At 44.1% G+C, this 17,014-nt stretch overlaps 1 protein-coding gene and 1 long non-coding RNA gene across 2 annotated transcripts in view; one reads left to right on the top strand and one right to left on the bottom strand.

The window, feature by feature from the left end:
• Positions 1–702: 702 nt before the first annotated feature.
• Positions 703–17,014, top strand: part of col4a5 (collagen, type IV, alpha 5 (Alport syndrome)) — a 34,854-nt gene continuing 18,542 nt past the window's right edge. The window contains exons 1-5 of the mRNA XM_041031028.1: positions 703–994; positions 15,978–16,034; positions 16,182–16,271; positions 16,524–16,568; positions 16,925–16,969. Of these exons, the coding sequence (XP_040886962.1) occupies positions 905–994; positions 15,978–16,034; positions 16,182–16,271; positions 16,524–16,568; positions 16,925–16,969 (327 nt within the window). The 5' untranslated portion in view covers positions 703–904. The remainder of the gene's footprint in view (positions 995–15,977; positions 16,035–16,181; positions 16,272–16,523; positions 16,569–16,924; positions 16,970–17,014) is intronic.
• Positions 12,130–13,707, bottom strand: LOC121176899. The gene is made up of 3 exons (XR_005893102.1): positions 13,569–13,707; positions 13,345–13,469; positions 12,130–12,365 (listed from the first exon to the last, which is right to left on the bottom strand). It is a non-coding gene; the product is annotated as an uncharacterized LOC121176899 (long non-coding RNA).

The raw sequence follows: 17,014 nt of genomic DNA on the forward strand, positions 1-17,014 counted from the left end.
TCTCCAAACCCCACAAAAGCAGATTTTTTTTAGTTGCTAAGTGTAACACACTTGTCTGATTTTTTTTTAAAGCTATGGTGTGTAACTAGCTCTGAATACAATAAGACAATTGTCTAAGCCCATGAGACAAAATAAATGATGTAATCTAAATTTTTATCTAGAATCTAGATCTTTTGCTTTGCACCCCATTTTAAAGAATGCATCAGTAAAATGAGAAGGAGAGGATGATGCAGTAAGTTCATAAAAAAGAAATTTCACTCTCTACCATTCTGCCTGCAGCATCCCTCTGTCAGGAGTCAAAAGTGAGAATCTGACCTTTAATAATGTGGCAGGAATGCAACGTGTCCGGGCGTATAGAAAATGTCAAATAAAGGTTTAATGACAAAACTTTTTTTTTTTGCAGCCTCAGGCACGCAGTAAGAATCCCATATCCATCCGCCCTTGCTAGGTACTATTCTATTGGGAAAATAAAATAAAACACAAGGAACAAATCGCCAACTGGGCTTAAATAAAAAACACCCAGATCGTCTGCGATCGTTCCGTCCACACTTTTGGGCGCAAATTATACTGACACTTTATTTTAGATACATTTTCTGCCCCTGTGTAGGTGCAGGCGACAGATATCAGTACGCGGGTTGTGGAAAGTAGATCCGGCTGGGCAGGTTCTTAGGCAGAAGAGGAAAAGTTAGAGAGGGGGATCGCAGAGGCGCACGGTGCCAGAGCCAGGACCACTAGAAGCCCCTGCAAGCGCAACAACAGCCAGCTCGCCGAGAACTGATTTTCTTAATATTTCAATTTCACAGAGAGCCAGTGTGCAGGGAGGGGCAGAGCTATGACATGCGAGTAGAAAAGCGCAGAGTTTGTCAGTGTTAACGCAGGCGGATCCTTGTTTTATTCCCTCAAGATGAATAAAGACTTGAAGAGCCTGCGGCAGGTCGCCGTACCCGTGCTTTTCCTCGCCTTGTGCGTCGCGGTGCAGCGATCCGACTCTGCGGTAAGTGCCTTTCCAGTTTTTTGTTTTTTTTGTAGAGATTCAGAGCCTACTAACGGCCCCCCTCCCGCAAGATAACCGCATGAAGAAGCCGAGAGACCTGCCGCTCTCACTCAGCCGGCGCCGTGGACACCACCGCTCTCCCAGCGAGCTCATCTAAAGTTTATAAATAGAGAGGTTGCTTTATAACAAGCGCGTAACCTTCTGCTCTAATAATAATCAAGTTGCCGTTTCCGTTTTGTTGCAATGGAAATAATAACCTTGTAATTAAGGCAGTCGTACACCGTGGTGCTGAGCTTTTATGGCACTTTTTAACGACGGGGATCCATGAGCACCTTCATGGGCTCTGCTTTGTAGTTTTATGGAAGATCGGGCGAAGTTTCTGTCCTGTTCCCTGCGCATCACGTTTGTTCTTCCCTGTTCCACGCAGCAGGAGGCAACCTGCAGCAACATGCCAACCACGGCGCACATTTCCAAGCCTGCATCTGTCTTATATTCGTGTTATCAAACAGAGATTCAGACAAAATATAAGGTGTGTGTCTCGAGGAACTCGGCGGCGGTGCAGCCTGCGCGCCGTGTCTTTCTTTAAAAGCCCGCCTGTCTGCGAATTAAAACATCAACACTGCTGCTCTGTCAGTGATTACACACCCGGGTACCTGTCTTATAACCTGTTGTTGTTGTTGTTGTTGATTTAGTGTTGTAACATCCTAATGAAAGACCTTTTTTCCATCCCTGAAGTGGAAGAAGCTGATTTTTCTGAAAGTTTGCGCAGGTGTGTTTCCCTTGCAGGTGTATTTTATGTTGACAGCAGCTGGTCACTGACACATGCTGAAGTGTACGGATAAATAAAAGCCGCCTTTATTGGTTGATTTTGCTCCCAGCATCCTGTGGGTTTGGATTGTGTGCGGTCAGGGCAGCAGGAGCGTGACTCCGGTGGCTCTAGTATCAGTTAATATGGAATCAAGGTGAAATCCTCTTTGCACTGCAGATGTATCTGGGAGCAGACTGCGCATACTTTTACCTCTTCACGCTGTATTTGTTGTACTGGCTCCTCATCCCAGCTGCAGCTCTCTAACCTCACATCTCTGACATCTCTGTATGAAGCAGCTGTATCATCAAACTGCGAGTCAGAATCTGTGCGCTGTGTGTTTGTGTGTCACGCTTAGGCTTCTCATGTAATGTTCCAACAGGCTCTATATGCTGAATATTCACCATTCATTAATAATGCATGAGGCTGCGTGCTGATTAGCGTGACTCCGCCCACACAAGGCGTGTCCAATCAAGCCTGCAGGCTTGGAGGTTTTCAGGTTTATAATGCAGCTATGTATGGCATGAGCCTGTAAGTGAGTTGGGACTTTAAATATTTCAAGTCATGCAGGAAAACTTTATACATCTTCATACTCTATTTGCTTCCAGTGTTTCTATGGCAACTTCACATCATCTAAGTTACTGAGTTACTGTTTTGGTTATTAACAAGTCTGAAAAATCATCATTGAGTCCAGAGTGACATGTTGATTTACTTGTTGACTGATTGAGCTGGTAGACCGGCTGTTATTGTTGTCATGGAGATGTAAAGTTAAGGGTTTGTACCCAGGAATGTGGCTGACCCCACCCTCTGGGAGAGGATGCAGATGAAGAAGAAGAAGAGGCAGAAAAGGAGGAGAGTGGGTTTGGAGAAAGAGGGAGAGTTCATCCTTTGATTTTGGAAAAAGAAGTTTGGTCCACTTACGAGCTTTCGACCATTTCTCATGGCTTTCATGACTGAGCCGAGTTTAGCTCAGGCTGTGAGATGCAGGTGGAAAGCTCTGGGGAAAAAAATTAGTAAGTGGACCTTGAGTTGAAATTATTTTGACAAAAAAGGAAGAGATGCTGATAAAAGGAAGATGCAGGGGCCTGTTACAAGGAAGACTTCTCTCTCTCTCTCTCTCTCTCTCTCTCACACACAGACACACACACACACACACACACACACACACACACACACACACACACACACACACACACACACACACACACACACACACACACACACAATCTGCCTTTCCCCTCATACCCAATACTCCTGGGTATGTCTTATCTATGACAGTGCTCTCTCTGAGGCCCCCCAGTGGAAGCAGCGTGCATGACCCAATCTTATCTGCTGGAATTCAACCTGCCTCTGATGTCCCTCTGTCCCTCTCCAATAATTTTTTTTTTTTTCCTCCAGTGCATATAAAGTTATAATTTGAGAGATACACGGTTTTCACAGGACAGTGAGAACAAGGACAGAAGGACTGAACACAGGACTGAACACAGCACGTGTAGAAAGGCGTCTGACTGTCGTTTAGTTTTTAATCATTAGCTTCTTCTATAATACATCACTGTTTCACTGTTTGGTGGTGGAGGTGGTGTGTGTGTGTGTGTGTGTCCAGTATTAATCCTTGCCTAGATATGAATCTCCATGCAGCCAGGTGAGGGAGTTCAGCGGTAATGTATACCTGGGGGCATTCCTTTGAACCCGTAATGCCGCACAGCCACAAACACACACTTAATTTGATGCATGCTTTCCTGTGCATGTGGAGGTACACCCACACACAAACGCACGCTCACAGCCACACACACACACACACACACACACACACACACACACACACACACACACACACACACACACACACACACACACACACACGGGCGCGCACACACACACACAGCAGACAGATTCCCCACCACAAACTCCACCTGGGATGAGGGTCACGTGAAAGGTTAGGGAACCCATGTGGGTGGTTGGGCAGTGTGTGTGTGTGTGTGTGTGTGTGTGTGAGAGAGAGAGAGAGATTTTAGCCAGCCATAACATCCTCAGATTGCTGTCTGTGATGTTAACTCACACTGCATAGCTTTATCTGCCGGTGAGAGAGTGAGAGGAGGTTGAGTTCCTGTCGTTTGTTTGTGTGGATTTCTTCTTTTCTCTGCTTTTGACTCTTCTTCTCTTTCTCCATCCACCTGCTGTTCTCGTTCTCTTTTCCTGTGTGTGAAGAAACACATATGAGTAATAATCAGTTTCTCCAGGTGTAATTTTTCAGCTCAGGTTTTTGGGTAAAAAACTGCTTTAAATTCAGCAGCAAGATTCTGAAAAGACTGAATGATAAAGGATTGATTTCAGAATTGCCCGTTCTTTTTCAGCTTTTCACTGACGTTTTCCTGTGTGGACCTACATGCATCTTTATTTCAGACTCACCCATCGTCTACATCTCCCTCCCATGCCTCTGAATCTGTTCTCGAAGACAAATTCCATCTTTATCTCAGCAGCTTTGAGAGAACGGCTCCTTAAACAGGCAGCTTGTGGCGTTACACATTATAAAGGAAGGTATTTGTACTTTGTGTGTGCACAAATGTGTCTGTGTGTGTCTGTGTGTGTGCGTTTCCTGGTAGAACTCACACTGCGGTGTCAATGAGCTGAAGATGCTGTTGGGATTAACAGGTGGACAAAAGTCAATGAGAGCTAACGCCAAATGTTTAGACAGCTAATTACCCCCGATCCAGTACATACACTCCTCCTCCCTCCCTCCACCTCTTCATTTACCTTCTCACTCATTCTCTCTGTTTACAGCTGGAAGAAGCAGGACTGCTGAGGAGGCAGACGTAGTGATAGTAAAAGATGCAGTAATAACAGGATGTGTTATTGGAGACAAAACAGTATCAGAGGTAGAAGTTGTAGTGTAAATAAAACCTGTCATAGCAGTAGTTGTAGTTTCAGTACCAACTGTAGTGACAGTAGTGGTAATAGTAGCAGTAACAGAGGAAGAAGTGAAGGATTAATCAGATCTTTTAATAATCTCGCAGTACAGGTGTTTCCTGATCAATAGAAAAGTCTTTATTTCAGTTCTAATCTCTGCTTCCTCATTTAATCTCTTTCCACTTCTCTTTGCACGAGAAATCTCTTTCTGTCACTTGCCCTCAAACCCCATTTTCACCCCTTCTGCCCCCCCCCCCCCCCCCCCCTCCATTCAGCGTTAAGAGGAGGGTAAACATAGTGTGTTTATTAGAGCCCTCTTTATTTACCCCATCCCTTGTTGTTTGCTCTGAGGCTTTAAAGGCCAACCATGTCTTCCCCCTTTATCTGTCTTTCTTATCACATTTTCTCTTTATGCCTTTCCCCTCTCATCAGTACAAACATCTCTGAGCAGTCTAGACTGCTTTTTGCTTGGCTTAGCATTTTGCTGTTTTACAACCACCTAAAGCAGCTCATAGCCGTGTTATTCATGGGCCCCCACATGACAACAGCCGTGAGCTTTAACCGGTCTGTGTGCTTCGTGTGAGAGACTTAAGGTTTCTCGAAATCTGTTCAGGGTTCTAAAAGTCAGAAATCCCTGATCTGGGGGTTAAAGTGCGGTCACTTTAAAGGTTTGAGCAGCCTTTCTTTGAAGACCGTTGAGACTATTTAGATTAAAGCAGAGCTCTTTGTGGATTTGAGCTGAATTAGGTTAAAGATTAAGGTTAGTAAGACTTTAAGGTTGGAGTGTTGTATCCCTCCTCCACCTCTGGCCTGCTGAATCCAGGTCCCTCTGAGGTGTTTGTCTAACATCTTGTGTTAGCATTGGTTTTGGTTGTCTTTCTTCGTGGGGTTAGGGTTAGGTTAGGTCAGCAGCAGTGCCAGTGACCCATGAAGGCACCTGCAAGTCGCCTTCAGTTTCACCTCCAGGGCTAAACTGAACAGTGGAAAGTGGCAGTACGTTGTGTTTGCATGTTGTAAAGCTCAGCTGAAAGATGACTCATCCTCCCTTCATGTTGTCAGATCTGAATCAGTCCAAACTGAGCAACAGAGCTAAATAACACTAACTTTTATGGATTTTCTAATGTCATAGTAGCTCAAAATTGTAATGCTTAACAAGTTTTAAAGTTCGTCTTACCCCTCGATGCTGCTGTAAGCTGCAGCCATGACGACGTCCATATCTCAGTCTGTATCTGCTTCATCTTGTTCCTGCTGGTTGACTCTAATTCCACAGAACGCTTCCTTTGATCTTTTCACACTTCCAGTGTTCTTCTCTCCTTGAGACCTGCAGAAACACTGGACAGATTTATGTGGGAGTGAAACTTGTTTTTGATTTATATTCATCCATATGTTTGACGGTGGGACACGTGTCCCCAGATGTCTGATTCAGCTCGTCTCACTCGACCCCTGTGATGAGCTTTTGCTGATCATCCTGGTCTGAGATTTGCTCCATTTCACAATGTGCTTTAGTGTTTTTTCTTGTTTGTTTTTGTTTTGTTTATGTTTTATATTGTGTGTGTGTGTGTGTCTGTTTTTGGCCCACTGTTATGATGTATTCAGGTGATAATGGAAAAATCAGACATCTGGAACTTCAACATGAAATACCTTGTGGTCATACATTGGCTCTTGAACCTAGACAGCGTGCTTGTTTGTTTTTTTTTTTTTGTTTCCTGTGAGCACCTTCATCTGAACACACACTGTGGTTGTGTGTTCGCTTGTGTGAGAGTGGCTGCAGTCCACTGGGCTACCTGACAAGTCCACCTACACAGAACAGTCACAAGACATGCTGTCCTCCTTACCTCCTGCCTTTTCCTTCTTCCTCTGTTTTCCTGACCTCCTTTTCTGAGAGAACATCATGCCTTTCTTTCTTTTTTCTTCATTTTCCCTCTTTTCTTGGGAAAAGGGAGCTGCTCAGGGACACAGTGAAATGAGATGGGTAGAACGAGGAGAGAAATCTGTGGAAGGAGAGAAATCAAATAAAGAATAAGAGAAATATAAGACAAATTTCCCTGTAAGTGGAAACATTTATTGTTTTGCATTCTTTCTTTTTACGGAGACGAAGGGAGGGAGGCGAGAGTGGAAGAGGACTCTTAATCTGTCTGTGATCAGCTCATGACCTCGATCTACAGATATCAACTTCTCCTGCTTCTTCTTTTACCTGCTGAATATACAGTTGTGTGTTTTACAGCCTCCCTGATGGCAGAATGACGTGAACTCGCTAACTAATATTTGTGAATTCTGTCCCGACCTGAACCGACCCGTCCGGTCTTTATATCACTCAGCGCCTTTTTATTACTGACTGTCCTGCATCCACTCCGAATGATAACGCACAACACACACATGCACAGTGCTATAACAGACACACACAGTGTGGGTTAGCCTGTGCATGCCTGTAGACAAATGAAGTCATCAGACCTGCTTTCAGAGGGGCAGAAAGCTGTTTTGACTGCTTCGCGTCATACGACTGAACACACACATAAACAAAAGCACGACTGCGAGGAGTGAAATGAGTCTCGCTGTCGCTCAGTCAGCTACAGGTGGCGTGGGACAGCGTCTGGTTCTCTCTTCTTCACTGTTTTTCGCTCCTTGTTCTCTCTCTCTCTAATTCTCTCACTACTTTTAATGCTCGCTCTTCCATTTTGGCCACCTGCTTCTTTCATCACACTTCTGAGTGGGAAGCAGGGTTTCCCCAACAACCACATGGGAACAGAAAGGGTGGGCCTGGAGAGAGAGAGAGAGAGAGAGAGAGAGAGAGAGAGAGAGACTATGGCTTCTTTACATATTTCAGTGTATAGAGTTACCACATTACCTTAGATATACTTGTCCAGGCCAAGTATTTGATCCCATCCCTCCTTCATTCCTCACCTAAAACAACCGAGCTATGTTTACAACTGTCTGGAGTTTATGCTGATGAAATATAGCATTAACCACTTAGCTCCATAGCTGAGGGGAGCTGCAGTCAGGTGATACTTTTCTGAATTGATTTTTATTCCACTTTTCTCTTTGTAGATGTTTCCTTTCCCTCTTCTCTCGTCACTTTCAGCTTTCTCTTCTCCCCTCCTTTCCTTCTCTCTTTACCTCCATCTCCTTGATTTCTTTCTATTACTTTTTTCATTCTCTCTCCTTCTGTTTTCTCTCTTTTCCTCTTTGCCCTTTGCTTCTACATCAGATCAGAAGTCGGTTCGGATCCTAATAACTTGTACTGTACATACATTAATACTGTTTGTACTATACACTAAGCTCCACACTGCTATGTTTCTGTGTGTGTGTGTGTGTCTCAGGTGGAGCCTGGTTTTAGTTAATCCCAGGTCAATGTGCCGGCTGGTATGCGGCTAAGCCTTTAACATGCAGTCGGAGGATAATGTTCAGCAGCACTGAGCAGTGTGTGTGTGTGTGTGTGTGTGTGTGTGTGTGTGTGTGTGTGTGTGTGTAAGTTGTTTGTACGTCCTCCTGCTTCCTCTCTTTGGGATTTGATGGTGATTTGATGATGGTGGTGGTTTCACCATCTTTGTTGTCAGGATTCAGAATGAAATTTGAAGGATGAGAATAAGACATACCTTCATTTTTTTTCTTTTTTTTGGCTGCTGATCTTGATTGTATTTGATTGTAAGTGCATGTCTGTGTGTGTGTGTGTGTGTATATGTGTGTGTTTGTGCATGTCAACACTGAATGCATGACATTCCTCATCTCCTCTAGATAAACAGTCCCCCGCTGGTCAGAACAACAGGAAATATCAGACATCTGTCACAGAGAGAAGAAGAAGAAGAGGGTCGGAGGGATGGTGGGATGGTGGGGTAGAAAAGAGAAAGACGAGAGAAAATTTTGAGAGAGACAGAAAGAAAAGGAGGATGAGAGATGAGAGAACATCCACCATAGTAAGCTTTCTCATTTCTCATGTTTAAAACTAATGTGGAGTGTTGTACAGCTCTGCAGCATTCAGCATTTCAGCTGCTGCTGCACTCAGATGTGTCTGTCCTCGTTAGAGACGCTGTTTAAGTGAGGATATTCAGGAGAAATGCAGGCAGGGCAGGAGCCTGCTGTGACCTGCCTCTTCACAAGATCAGATCAGACAGCGAAGGGCTGCAAAAGCGTGAGAGAGCATGTTCAGCTGTGAGGATCTGAGTCAAGCTGCAGTTCAGAAACACAGTCGGCAACTAAAATGGAAATGCAGCTCATTCATACACCAAACGGACTCACAACCAACATATAGAAGGCACCGTAAACTGATAACACTGGAACAACAAGCGATAGTCGAGCTTCAGTAAGGGAACCTTTGTTTGTGGCAGATTTTATTTTAAAAGCTTGGAGAAGGCGACAAAGCGTTTAGTTTGCATTGTCATGTTGCCTGTAAGAAGTTGTGCTCTTGGTGTCCTTTGTGTCAGCATGGGACTGGACACATGCATGTGTTTGACTCAGGCATGTGTCCATAACTAAATAAAGTCACAGTCAGGATTTTATCAGCCTGAATTTACAGGTTTAGCAGTTTATGAACCGAAGCAGCGTTTGACTTTTCTTCTTTCTGAGCTGAGACTGAGACACAGAGTAAAACTGTCCACTGGGCTCCTGCACCGTTTCCACTCGTTACCGCCCTCATGTGGCAAAGACTTGGAATTACAGGTGCACAGGTAGAAGCACTACTTTACTGCCAAAAGTATATGGACACCCCTGCTGATGTATTGTGTACTTTTGGTTTGTGGTGGTTTTCCATTCTTTGAACTAAGCCCCTCAGTTCCAATGACGGGAAATCCTTAATTATATTTTAGACAACAGACAGATCAACATCTAACTCAGCTTACTAATAAAACCACCATCTATTAAAATATATTTAAAGTATTAAAATATCTTTCATACACTTGGTAAAAACCAAAAACAATAATACAATCCTGAAATGAGAGGGATTTACACTTCAGAAGCCAAACAAGCTCAAAATATTAAAAATTAAAATGAACAAAATACTACAAAGAACACTAATGGCTGAATGAGAGCAAATCCCTGCAGCGTAAAGCCTTTCCCACAAATATTAGACTGTCCCAGTGAGAACGAAGCTTAAAGCAGGTGTCTGAGTGCAGACGATTCGACTGTTAATCCCACTTTGCATCATAAACACACTGACGCATCAGCTGAACGTAAAATGAAAAGTAACTTTCACTCTGTTGAGTGCAGAGCAGCCACGTGTTTCCCTCCTATCTGTCCCACCATCTCACAGATACAGTATCTGGACATCAAGTGCTATCTTGTTTACAGCCAAAGCTCCTGGGTAAATATTAAGATTAGGCTGCTGCTTATCCAAACAGTGATACATTGCCAGTGTGCAAGTTTTGACGCTTGGTGTATGGAAGCGTGGAGCCGTTTGCGTGATGGTTTATGCAGCAGGAAAAGCCTGACATGATCTTGAATTGATATTTTTAGCTTTTTTTTTTTGCTTAGGCTGAAAAGTCTTGTGGAGGGCGGAGGTGGTGATTAATGGGAACACAGATTCAGAATGTACTGAACCCGAACTACATCTTGATCAAATGCAGATTGAGACAAATGCTCACACAAGAAACTTGATCTGAACCCTGCTCGTGAGGATAAAAGAAACGCTAAGGGATTCCTCTAAACACAGATCCATTTGTTCCTCTGCAGCGCCTCATTTCATGACTGCTGGACTGAGACAAGGTTCATGCTCATGTAGCACAAACGCTCACGCCCTCATGCTTTTAAAAGTTGTGAGCCACACAGTTTTGTTTTCTTATTGTAGTTACAGTTTCTGACTTTGCGGTTTTGGTGTCTGCTCTGAACCGAACCACGTTCTTAAAGCCTCCATCAGACCAAATCCCACAGGTCTGATCTTATCAGTGAGATTCTGACACATATTTAGAGGCTGAAGGTGGGAAACTTTCCCTCTTTCATCTGTGACTTCCTGTCCTCCTCTATCTATTTTTGTCTCCTCCGTCTTCCATTCTTCTCCCTTCTTTCAACTTTTTACTTCCATCATCCATTTTCTCTTCCTCCCTCTCCTGCCTGCCTCAGTCTGTCCCCAGGCAACACATATCCAGGTATTCAGCTGGCAAGCTGCCGCTCCCCTCTCTAATTTCTTACTGCCTGCAGCCACGCTGCACTGTGCCAAGTGGTGATGTATGTGGAGCATTGCAAAGAGAGCTCGCGGGACATGTTTAAACCTGTGCTAGGCAGGGCCGGGCCAGGCGGGCCCAAGTTGGGCTAAGTTGGGCTGGGCTGTGCTAGGGTGGGTTATCCTCTCTCCCAGAGGAAGGAATTCCACCCCCTCCTGCTGACAAGATCCACCTAAGCACATTTTCTAGAACAAGCACTGATAGAAACCACTGATACATCAGGTGGCATAATTTGCATGTTTGAGGTTTTTCTTGCTCAGTTCCATAAACATGCAAATCTGCAAAATGCACCAACTGGGAGATAATAAGAATTATTTGTATTTTTATCTTACAAACTCTGTTTATCCCAAAAGTTAGAATAAATGATGTAATATAGTGATTTAAAGGGGCGAGCTGTTAGCTCAGCTCCTCAGACGTGAAGTGAAAGTCACTCAGAGAATGAATCCCTGCGGCAGCCATATGTCCCACTTAAGTGCATTTTGTTTCATTCAAGCCTTGAACTGTGTTACATGTTTATACTGGAACAAACATTTCATTTGTAAATGGAGAAGAATACGAACACAATACGCAAAACTACTGTTATACAATCTGAACCAGTTGTGGAGGGGATGCAGAGACGGTGCCTCAGAATCTTTAAATGCTCTCCCTGCAGGGATCTCACAGTGGGAGGTCACAGGGGTCAACATGCATTAGACCAAATGAAAAGAAAAGAGAGGAGAGAAAATTGCATTTAGAAGAAAGAGAATTCCCTGGAATATCAATGGAATTCCTGGACCGGCACTGTGCCACGATCGCATGTGTGTGAGTGAGTGTGGGATGTGGGGTTCATCAGTTGGGGGGGTCTTCCTTTTCCAAAGGGCCAGTGAGTCAAAACACACTTTGTTGGATTTTTGTTGAAGTGAAAATATTTGGTTTGGTCATCGCTCTCGGGGCGTCAGCACCTTGAAGTAGTCAAAGTCCAGCCGCGATGAAAGGGATCAGCAGTTTGGCGCGGCAGCTCAGAGCCTGGAGTGCCACTCTCCAGAACAGGGTAAACACACACACACACTTAGACACACAAATATTTAACACACAAAGTAGGACACGCACACAGATGCTGAGCCAAGTGACACCATTACAACAACATAATCTTCTAGTTTGACAAATTTAAAACTTAATGCTCAGCACTTTCAATTATTTTCTTTAATATTAGAGAGTAAAGACAGCTGGTAGGAAGGGGTACAGAGGGTACAGAGATGCTGGGAATACATGGAACAAATATGTCCAGAGCTGCAACTGTCAATCAACATGTGCACTAGATGGACAGCTTTGAAACTCTTGTGCCACCGGGTTGCCTCATGTTCTTGTTTTACATATTTCAAGTATAAGGGCAAAGTGTTAGAGGCAGATTTGTGTCTGATAATACAGCTTGGTTTAGTTTTTCAAATCTTCCGCCTCTTCTCTCGTCCACGCAGCCATCCTCGGGTTTGTGTTAGCTGCTTTTTGCTCGTTGGATCGTACCCAGATTTACCTGTAATCAAATAAAATGGGAAAACTGAAAATAATGTAGAATTTGACATTTAGTATATTTGAAGCAGAACTGTGTTTGATGTGCCTGTGTGTGTGTGGGTGCGTGTGTGTGTGTGTGCGTGTGTGTGTGTGTGTCTGACTTTGCAGCTGCCTGATGTGAACATGTTGACTCTAGTTGCAGATTGTGGTTACTGACTGCTGAGCTGCCATCAGTATTGGAAAACAGAAGTTATTAGTTGTGGTGCTGTGGTCAAACTGGGGCTTTTGCAAGCTGCAGGTCTGTGTGTGTGTTTGTGTGTCTGATTGTGCGTGTGTGTGTGCGTGCTAATGATGTTCAAACGAGGGAAATGCACAGTTAGCTTGCCTGTCATTGCAGCTGTGTGTACAGTTTATGAGAGTATTTGTGTATCTACAGTATTCATGTGTGTATTTCTGTGATGCTTGAATGCATATGTGTTTGTCTTTGTACTTATGCATGAGTGTATGCGTGTGTGTCTGTGTGTGTGTGTTACCCAGGGCAGGGCAGTGTGTATAGGTGTCTAATCATCAGTCTTTGATGAGCAGGGGAATTCCAGTCTCGCCAGTCTAATCCCCGGGTGCATGCCTTCCGCTCCCCCAACCCCCCCCGCCTCCTCGTCCTCCTCCCCCTCCTCACCCATTCTCACCTGGCTCACTTCTCCATCCCTCTGCACACACCCCTCTCCTTTTTGCTTTTTGATGTAGCTTGTGTTTGTGCCCAGACATGAAATATTTTATTGTCTTTTAATCAACCCCTCAAATCACTCCTTTCACTATTTTGTGGTGAGTTTTTGTGCACTTAAACCATCCATCCACCCTTTAGCTATACTGCTCACCTTTCTGAGGGTCACAGGGGTGGGGGGCGGGGCTTGAGACATTGGGTGAGAGGGAGGGTACACCGTGGACAGATCATCAGTCTGTTCACCTCAGACATGAACCTGTGCAGTCATGACTGACATTACCTGTCCACCAATGGTGCTGAGCCGTGTCGGGTCAGGCAGGCAACCTTCAGAGTAAGAGCCCGGCTGTGCACCCCCCCCACACCTCAGACCTGCTTGTAAGGTTGATGAAAAAAAGTGGGACGATGCTGAGGAGAGAGTGAGGGAAATGATAGATGGAGTTAAAAGAGAGAGAGAGAGAACCATACAGACGGAGGGAGTGGAGCAAATATCTGCAGCTCACTGACCTTTCTAAGTGGATTACATGCCCCGTCAGTGCTGTTGGGGTAAAGCCAGGGTAGAGAGAGGGGGCAAACGGCATGGAGAGAGAGAGAGAGATGCTTTTAACACGGTATTTAGGCAGATTTTTAAGCCACGCTCAGTTTGTTTCAGCTCTGTTCAGTTTATTATTTTACCCTAAAGGGCAACAGATTTACAGAAAATCAAAAACCACAGTGCAAAGTGCTGCACCTCCACCTGCAGCTAAACCAGAAGCTTTGTGTTTATTATGTTTTGTAGCATCAAGGTAACTAAACAAAACCAAACCAACAAAGCATTTAAGAAACAGACTGAGCAGTAGTCTCACATAATTATACGAACCACTAATTATATCAAAAGATATTTATCACATTTGATAAAATAGAATCACGTAACCTTTAGTCAGAATTAGAATTACAGTATAAATGCTTCTTCTCACGAACCCCCGGAGGGTTGGGACCCTCACAGGGGGTCACAGGACCTGAAAACAGATGGGTGAAGAGAAAGTGAAAGACAGAGAGAGAGACAGAGGAGAAGAGAGTGTGAGCTGCAGGACAGGGCGTGGGAGAGCAGACTGCATTGAGCTGAACCAGACCAGAGACTAATCTGGAGATCCAGGGCTTGTAAAAACACCTCCACACACAAACACACACACACACTTGACTACCCATGTCCTGATGTGTTCAGGCGTGTGTGTATCTATCGATAACCCCTCTACCCTCTGGTCCAGAAAACAGTTTACATGTGTTTTGTGTTTACGACCAACATGCAGCGTTCTTTGGGTCTTTAAATCCAAAACTCCTGACATGTAGGAGACTCAAACCCTCAACCCTGACTGTGAATAGTGCCTTGCTTTAGCCCCCGAGCTGCACAGGAAGTCCTATAAGCCACCGCACACAGCAATGCCTGTCAGTCTGTGGTTAACACCTGGTTTTATAACTGTGGACACATCCTGTACACTCACACACACACACAGAGGAATGTGACAAATGTACACATACTCACACACTCTCCAGCAGAACATCAAAATAATAAATTGCTTGAACTACTAATCAAATCTGTCTAAAAATGTTTATTCGTCTTCTGTGAATCAATCAATCAATCAATTAAAGTTCTAAACGAAGCTTCAATTAGAAAAGTAAAAACCTATAGAAAAGATTCCAGGGAATATGTCAACTCAACGGTTTGTAAATCAACTCAAGTTCACATTTAGTAAATGTAATGAATAGCACCCACTGAACCCATTACGAGAAGACAGTATTTGTACTGTATATGTACACGGGTTGATTTTGTCAGTCTTGTCTGATGTTGACCTTTGACCTTCCTGGGTGTGACAATGTTGTCAGTGAGAGTGGAGAGAGGCCTGCAGGGAACCTGACATTGCATCCACAAAGTGTTGAAATACTGTAACTTAATACTGACATATTTTGGACAAAACATTGAATCAATTAACCAGAAAAATATCAGATGAATAAGTGATGAGAATCAGTCACAGCCCTACTGAGTGCACGGGCCAGAAAAACAGTAATACCATGAAAACCATCAACACAAACATGGACACACAATAGGTTTTGCAGACAGAGAAAAATGCTGACTTGCCTGCCCGTCTGTCCTGTCTCGTGCGCTCTCTGCCTCTCCGTCTTTCTCACAAGCTGACTGCCTGGCATGCGTGCAATCGATGCCCGTCTGGCATTCACTGTGTCAACAAGCATGGGAAAAGTTAATCAACTGCTTGGCACTCCCACACCCTCCCTTCCTCCCTCCCTCCCTTCCTCCCTTCCTCCCTTCTCGACTTCATTTTAACCATCTTCTCCACAGTTTTCTCCGCGTTTACTCTAAAAGTGAGGAGTTAACTGCTCATCTTTCCTGAGAAAAACTGAAGCATTTTGGGAGATAAATTCATTTTGTTGTAGATAAAAAAAAATCTTCATTTGAGGTTAGTCTGTTGTTTGATCCTCACTGACCTTGCACTGGCGTTCTCATCATCAAACAAAACCTGAATGGGAATCCGCAGGCTTTCCTCCTTTCTTGTGTGAGAAAATGCTGCCTTTGGCATGCGGCGGTGCATAATGATGGAGCGCCCCCTTGTGGCGTCAGTGCATGAAGTGCATCAGCTGTAAACAAAAACATGCAAACAAAAATCAGGATGCACAGTATTTACAGGGGATTTTGCACATTGTACTTATCACCCACAAAGTGTTTCACGTTATACAGTCGCATTTTAGCTGGCCAGTGTCACCAACCTCTGTGGTTTAATCCTCATTTTGTGAAAAAGAAAAGTGAAAAATATATTTAATTTATAAGATAAAGTTCTCCTGACAACATTTAAGGCCAGTTGTATAAAAACATTTTAACAACAAACTCATACTAACATCTGTTTCTGTCTTGTTTCTCGACAGGCTTGCCATGGATGTGTGGGGTCCAAATGTGACTGCAGTGGAGTGAAAGGAGCCAAGGTAGGCACTTGCTACCAGGGTAATGTGCGAGTATGTGCGAGGAGAAACAATATTGCGGAGAAAAGAGAAAATACTTTTATAAATAAAAGAATCCACAGCACATGGCTATCACAATGACAGTTTCTTTCTCTGTGCCATCGTGTGCAGGGTGAACGGGGTTTCCCAGGTCTCCCCGGGCAGCCAGGAGTCCCGGGGTTCCCCGGACCTGAAGGAGCGATTGGACCCAGAGGAGAGAAGGTGGGTTGGGGTCAATGTGACCAAAGTTTAGCAGTGATTAGGAAACAACCAAACAAGCGTCGGAGGCAAGGAGGGAGGGTGAGCTGGGGGCTCCCATGCTGGGATCATGGGAATGACGCTAAGTTGAACAAATGAGGGGAGAGAAAGGGAACTTTACTGTGCTCTGTTCAGGTTTTCACGTGGAGTTTATAGGTCTGATAGTTTGGTCAAAGGCCAGTAAATAATGTCTGTATTTGTGTTGTTCTCTCTCAGGGTAGTGATGGACCTCAAGGGCCACCTGGTCCAAAAGGAATTAGAGTAAGTATATCATGTTTGTTCTTCTTGTCATTTTCTGGAGTTTCTTTTGCAAACAGTTTCTTCCTAACCAAGTTTAGATAATTTTGTTTATCTTTTCCCTTAATTTATCATATTTCTAAGGCTTTGTAAAACATCACACCTTAAGTTTAGTTAGGAGTTAGTTTTCCCTGTTGATTCAAATTATGAATCCCCCTAAGATGTTTCAGCATAGAATGATCTTGGGTTGTAATACCCTCCAGCGGCCAGCAGATGTCAGCGAGGTCACAGAGACATTACAAACTGGATGCTCGGTCTTTGACATGCTGTGCAGGCTTTAGACTTTAAATGATTGACGTATGTTGTTTTCCTTCTAACAGGGGCCTTCTGGTTTGCCAGGATTTCCGGGAACACCAGGACTTCCAGTGAGTTTTCCATCATCTAAAGTCCTTCTCAAATGATTACCTTAC

Source organism: Toxotes jaculatrix, chromosome 23 (genome assembly GCF_017976425.1).
Source record: "Toxotes jaculatrix isolate fToxJac2 chromosome 23, fToxJac2.pri, whole genome shotgun sequence".
Taxonomy (NCBI): domain Eukaryota; kingdom Metazoa; phylum Chordata; class Actinopteri; family Toxotidae; genus Toxotes; species Toxotes jaculatrix.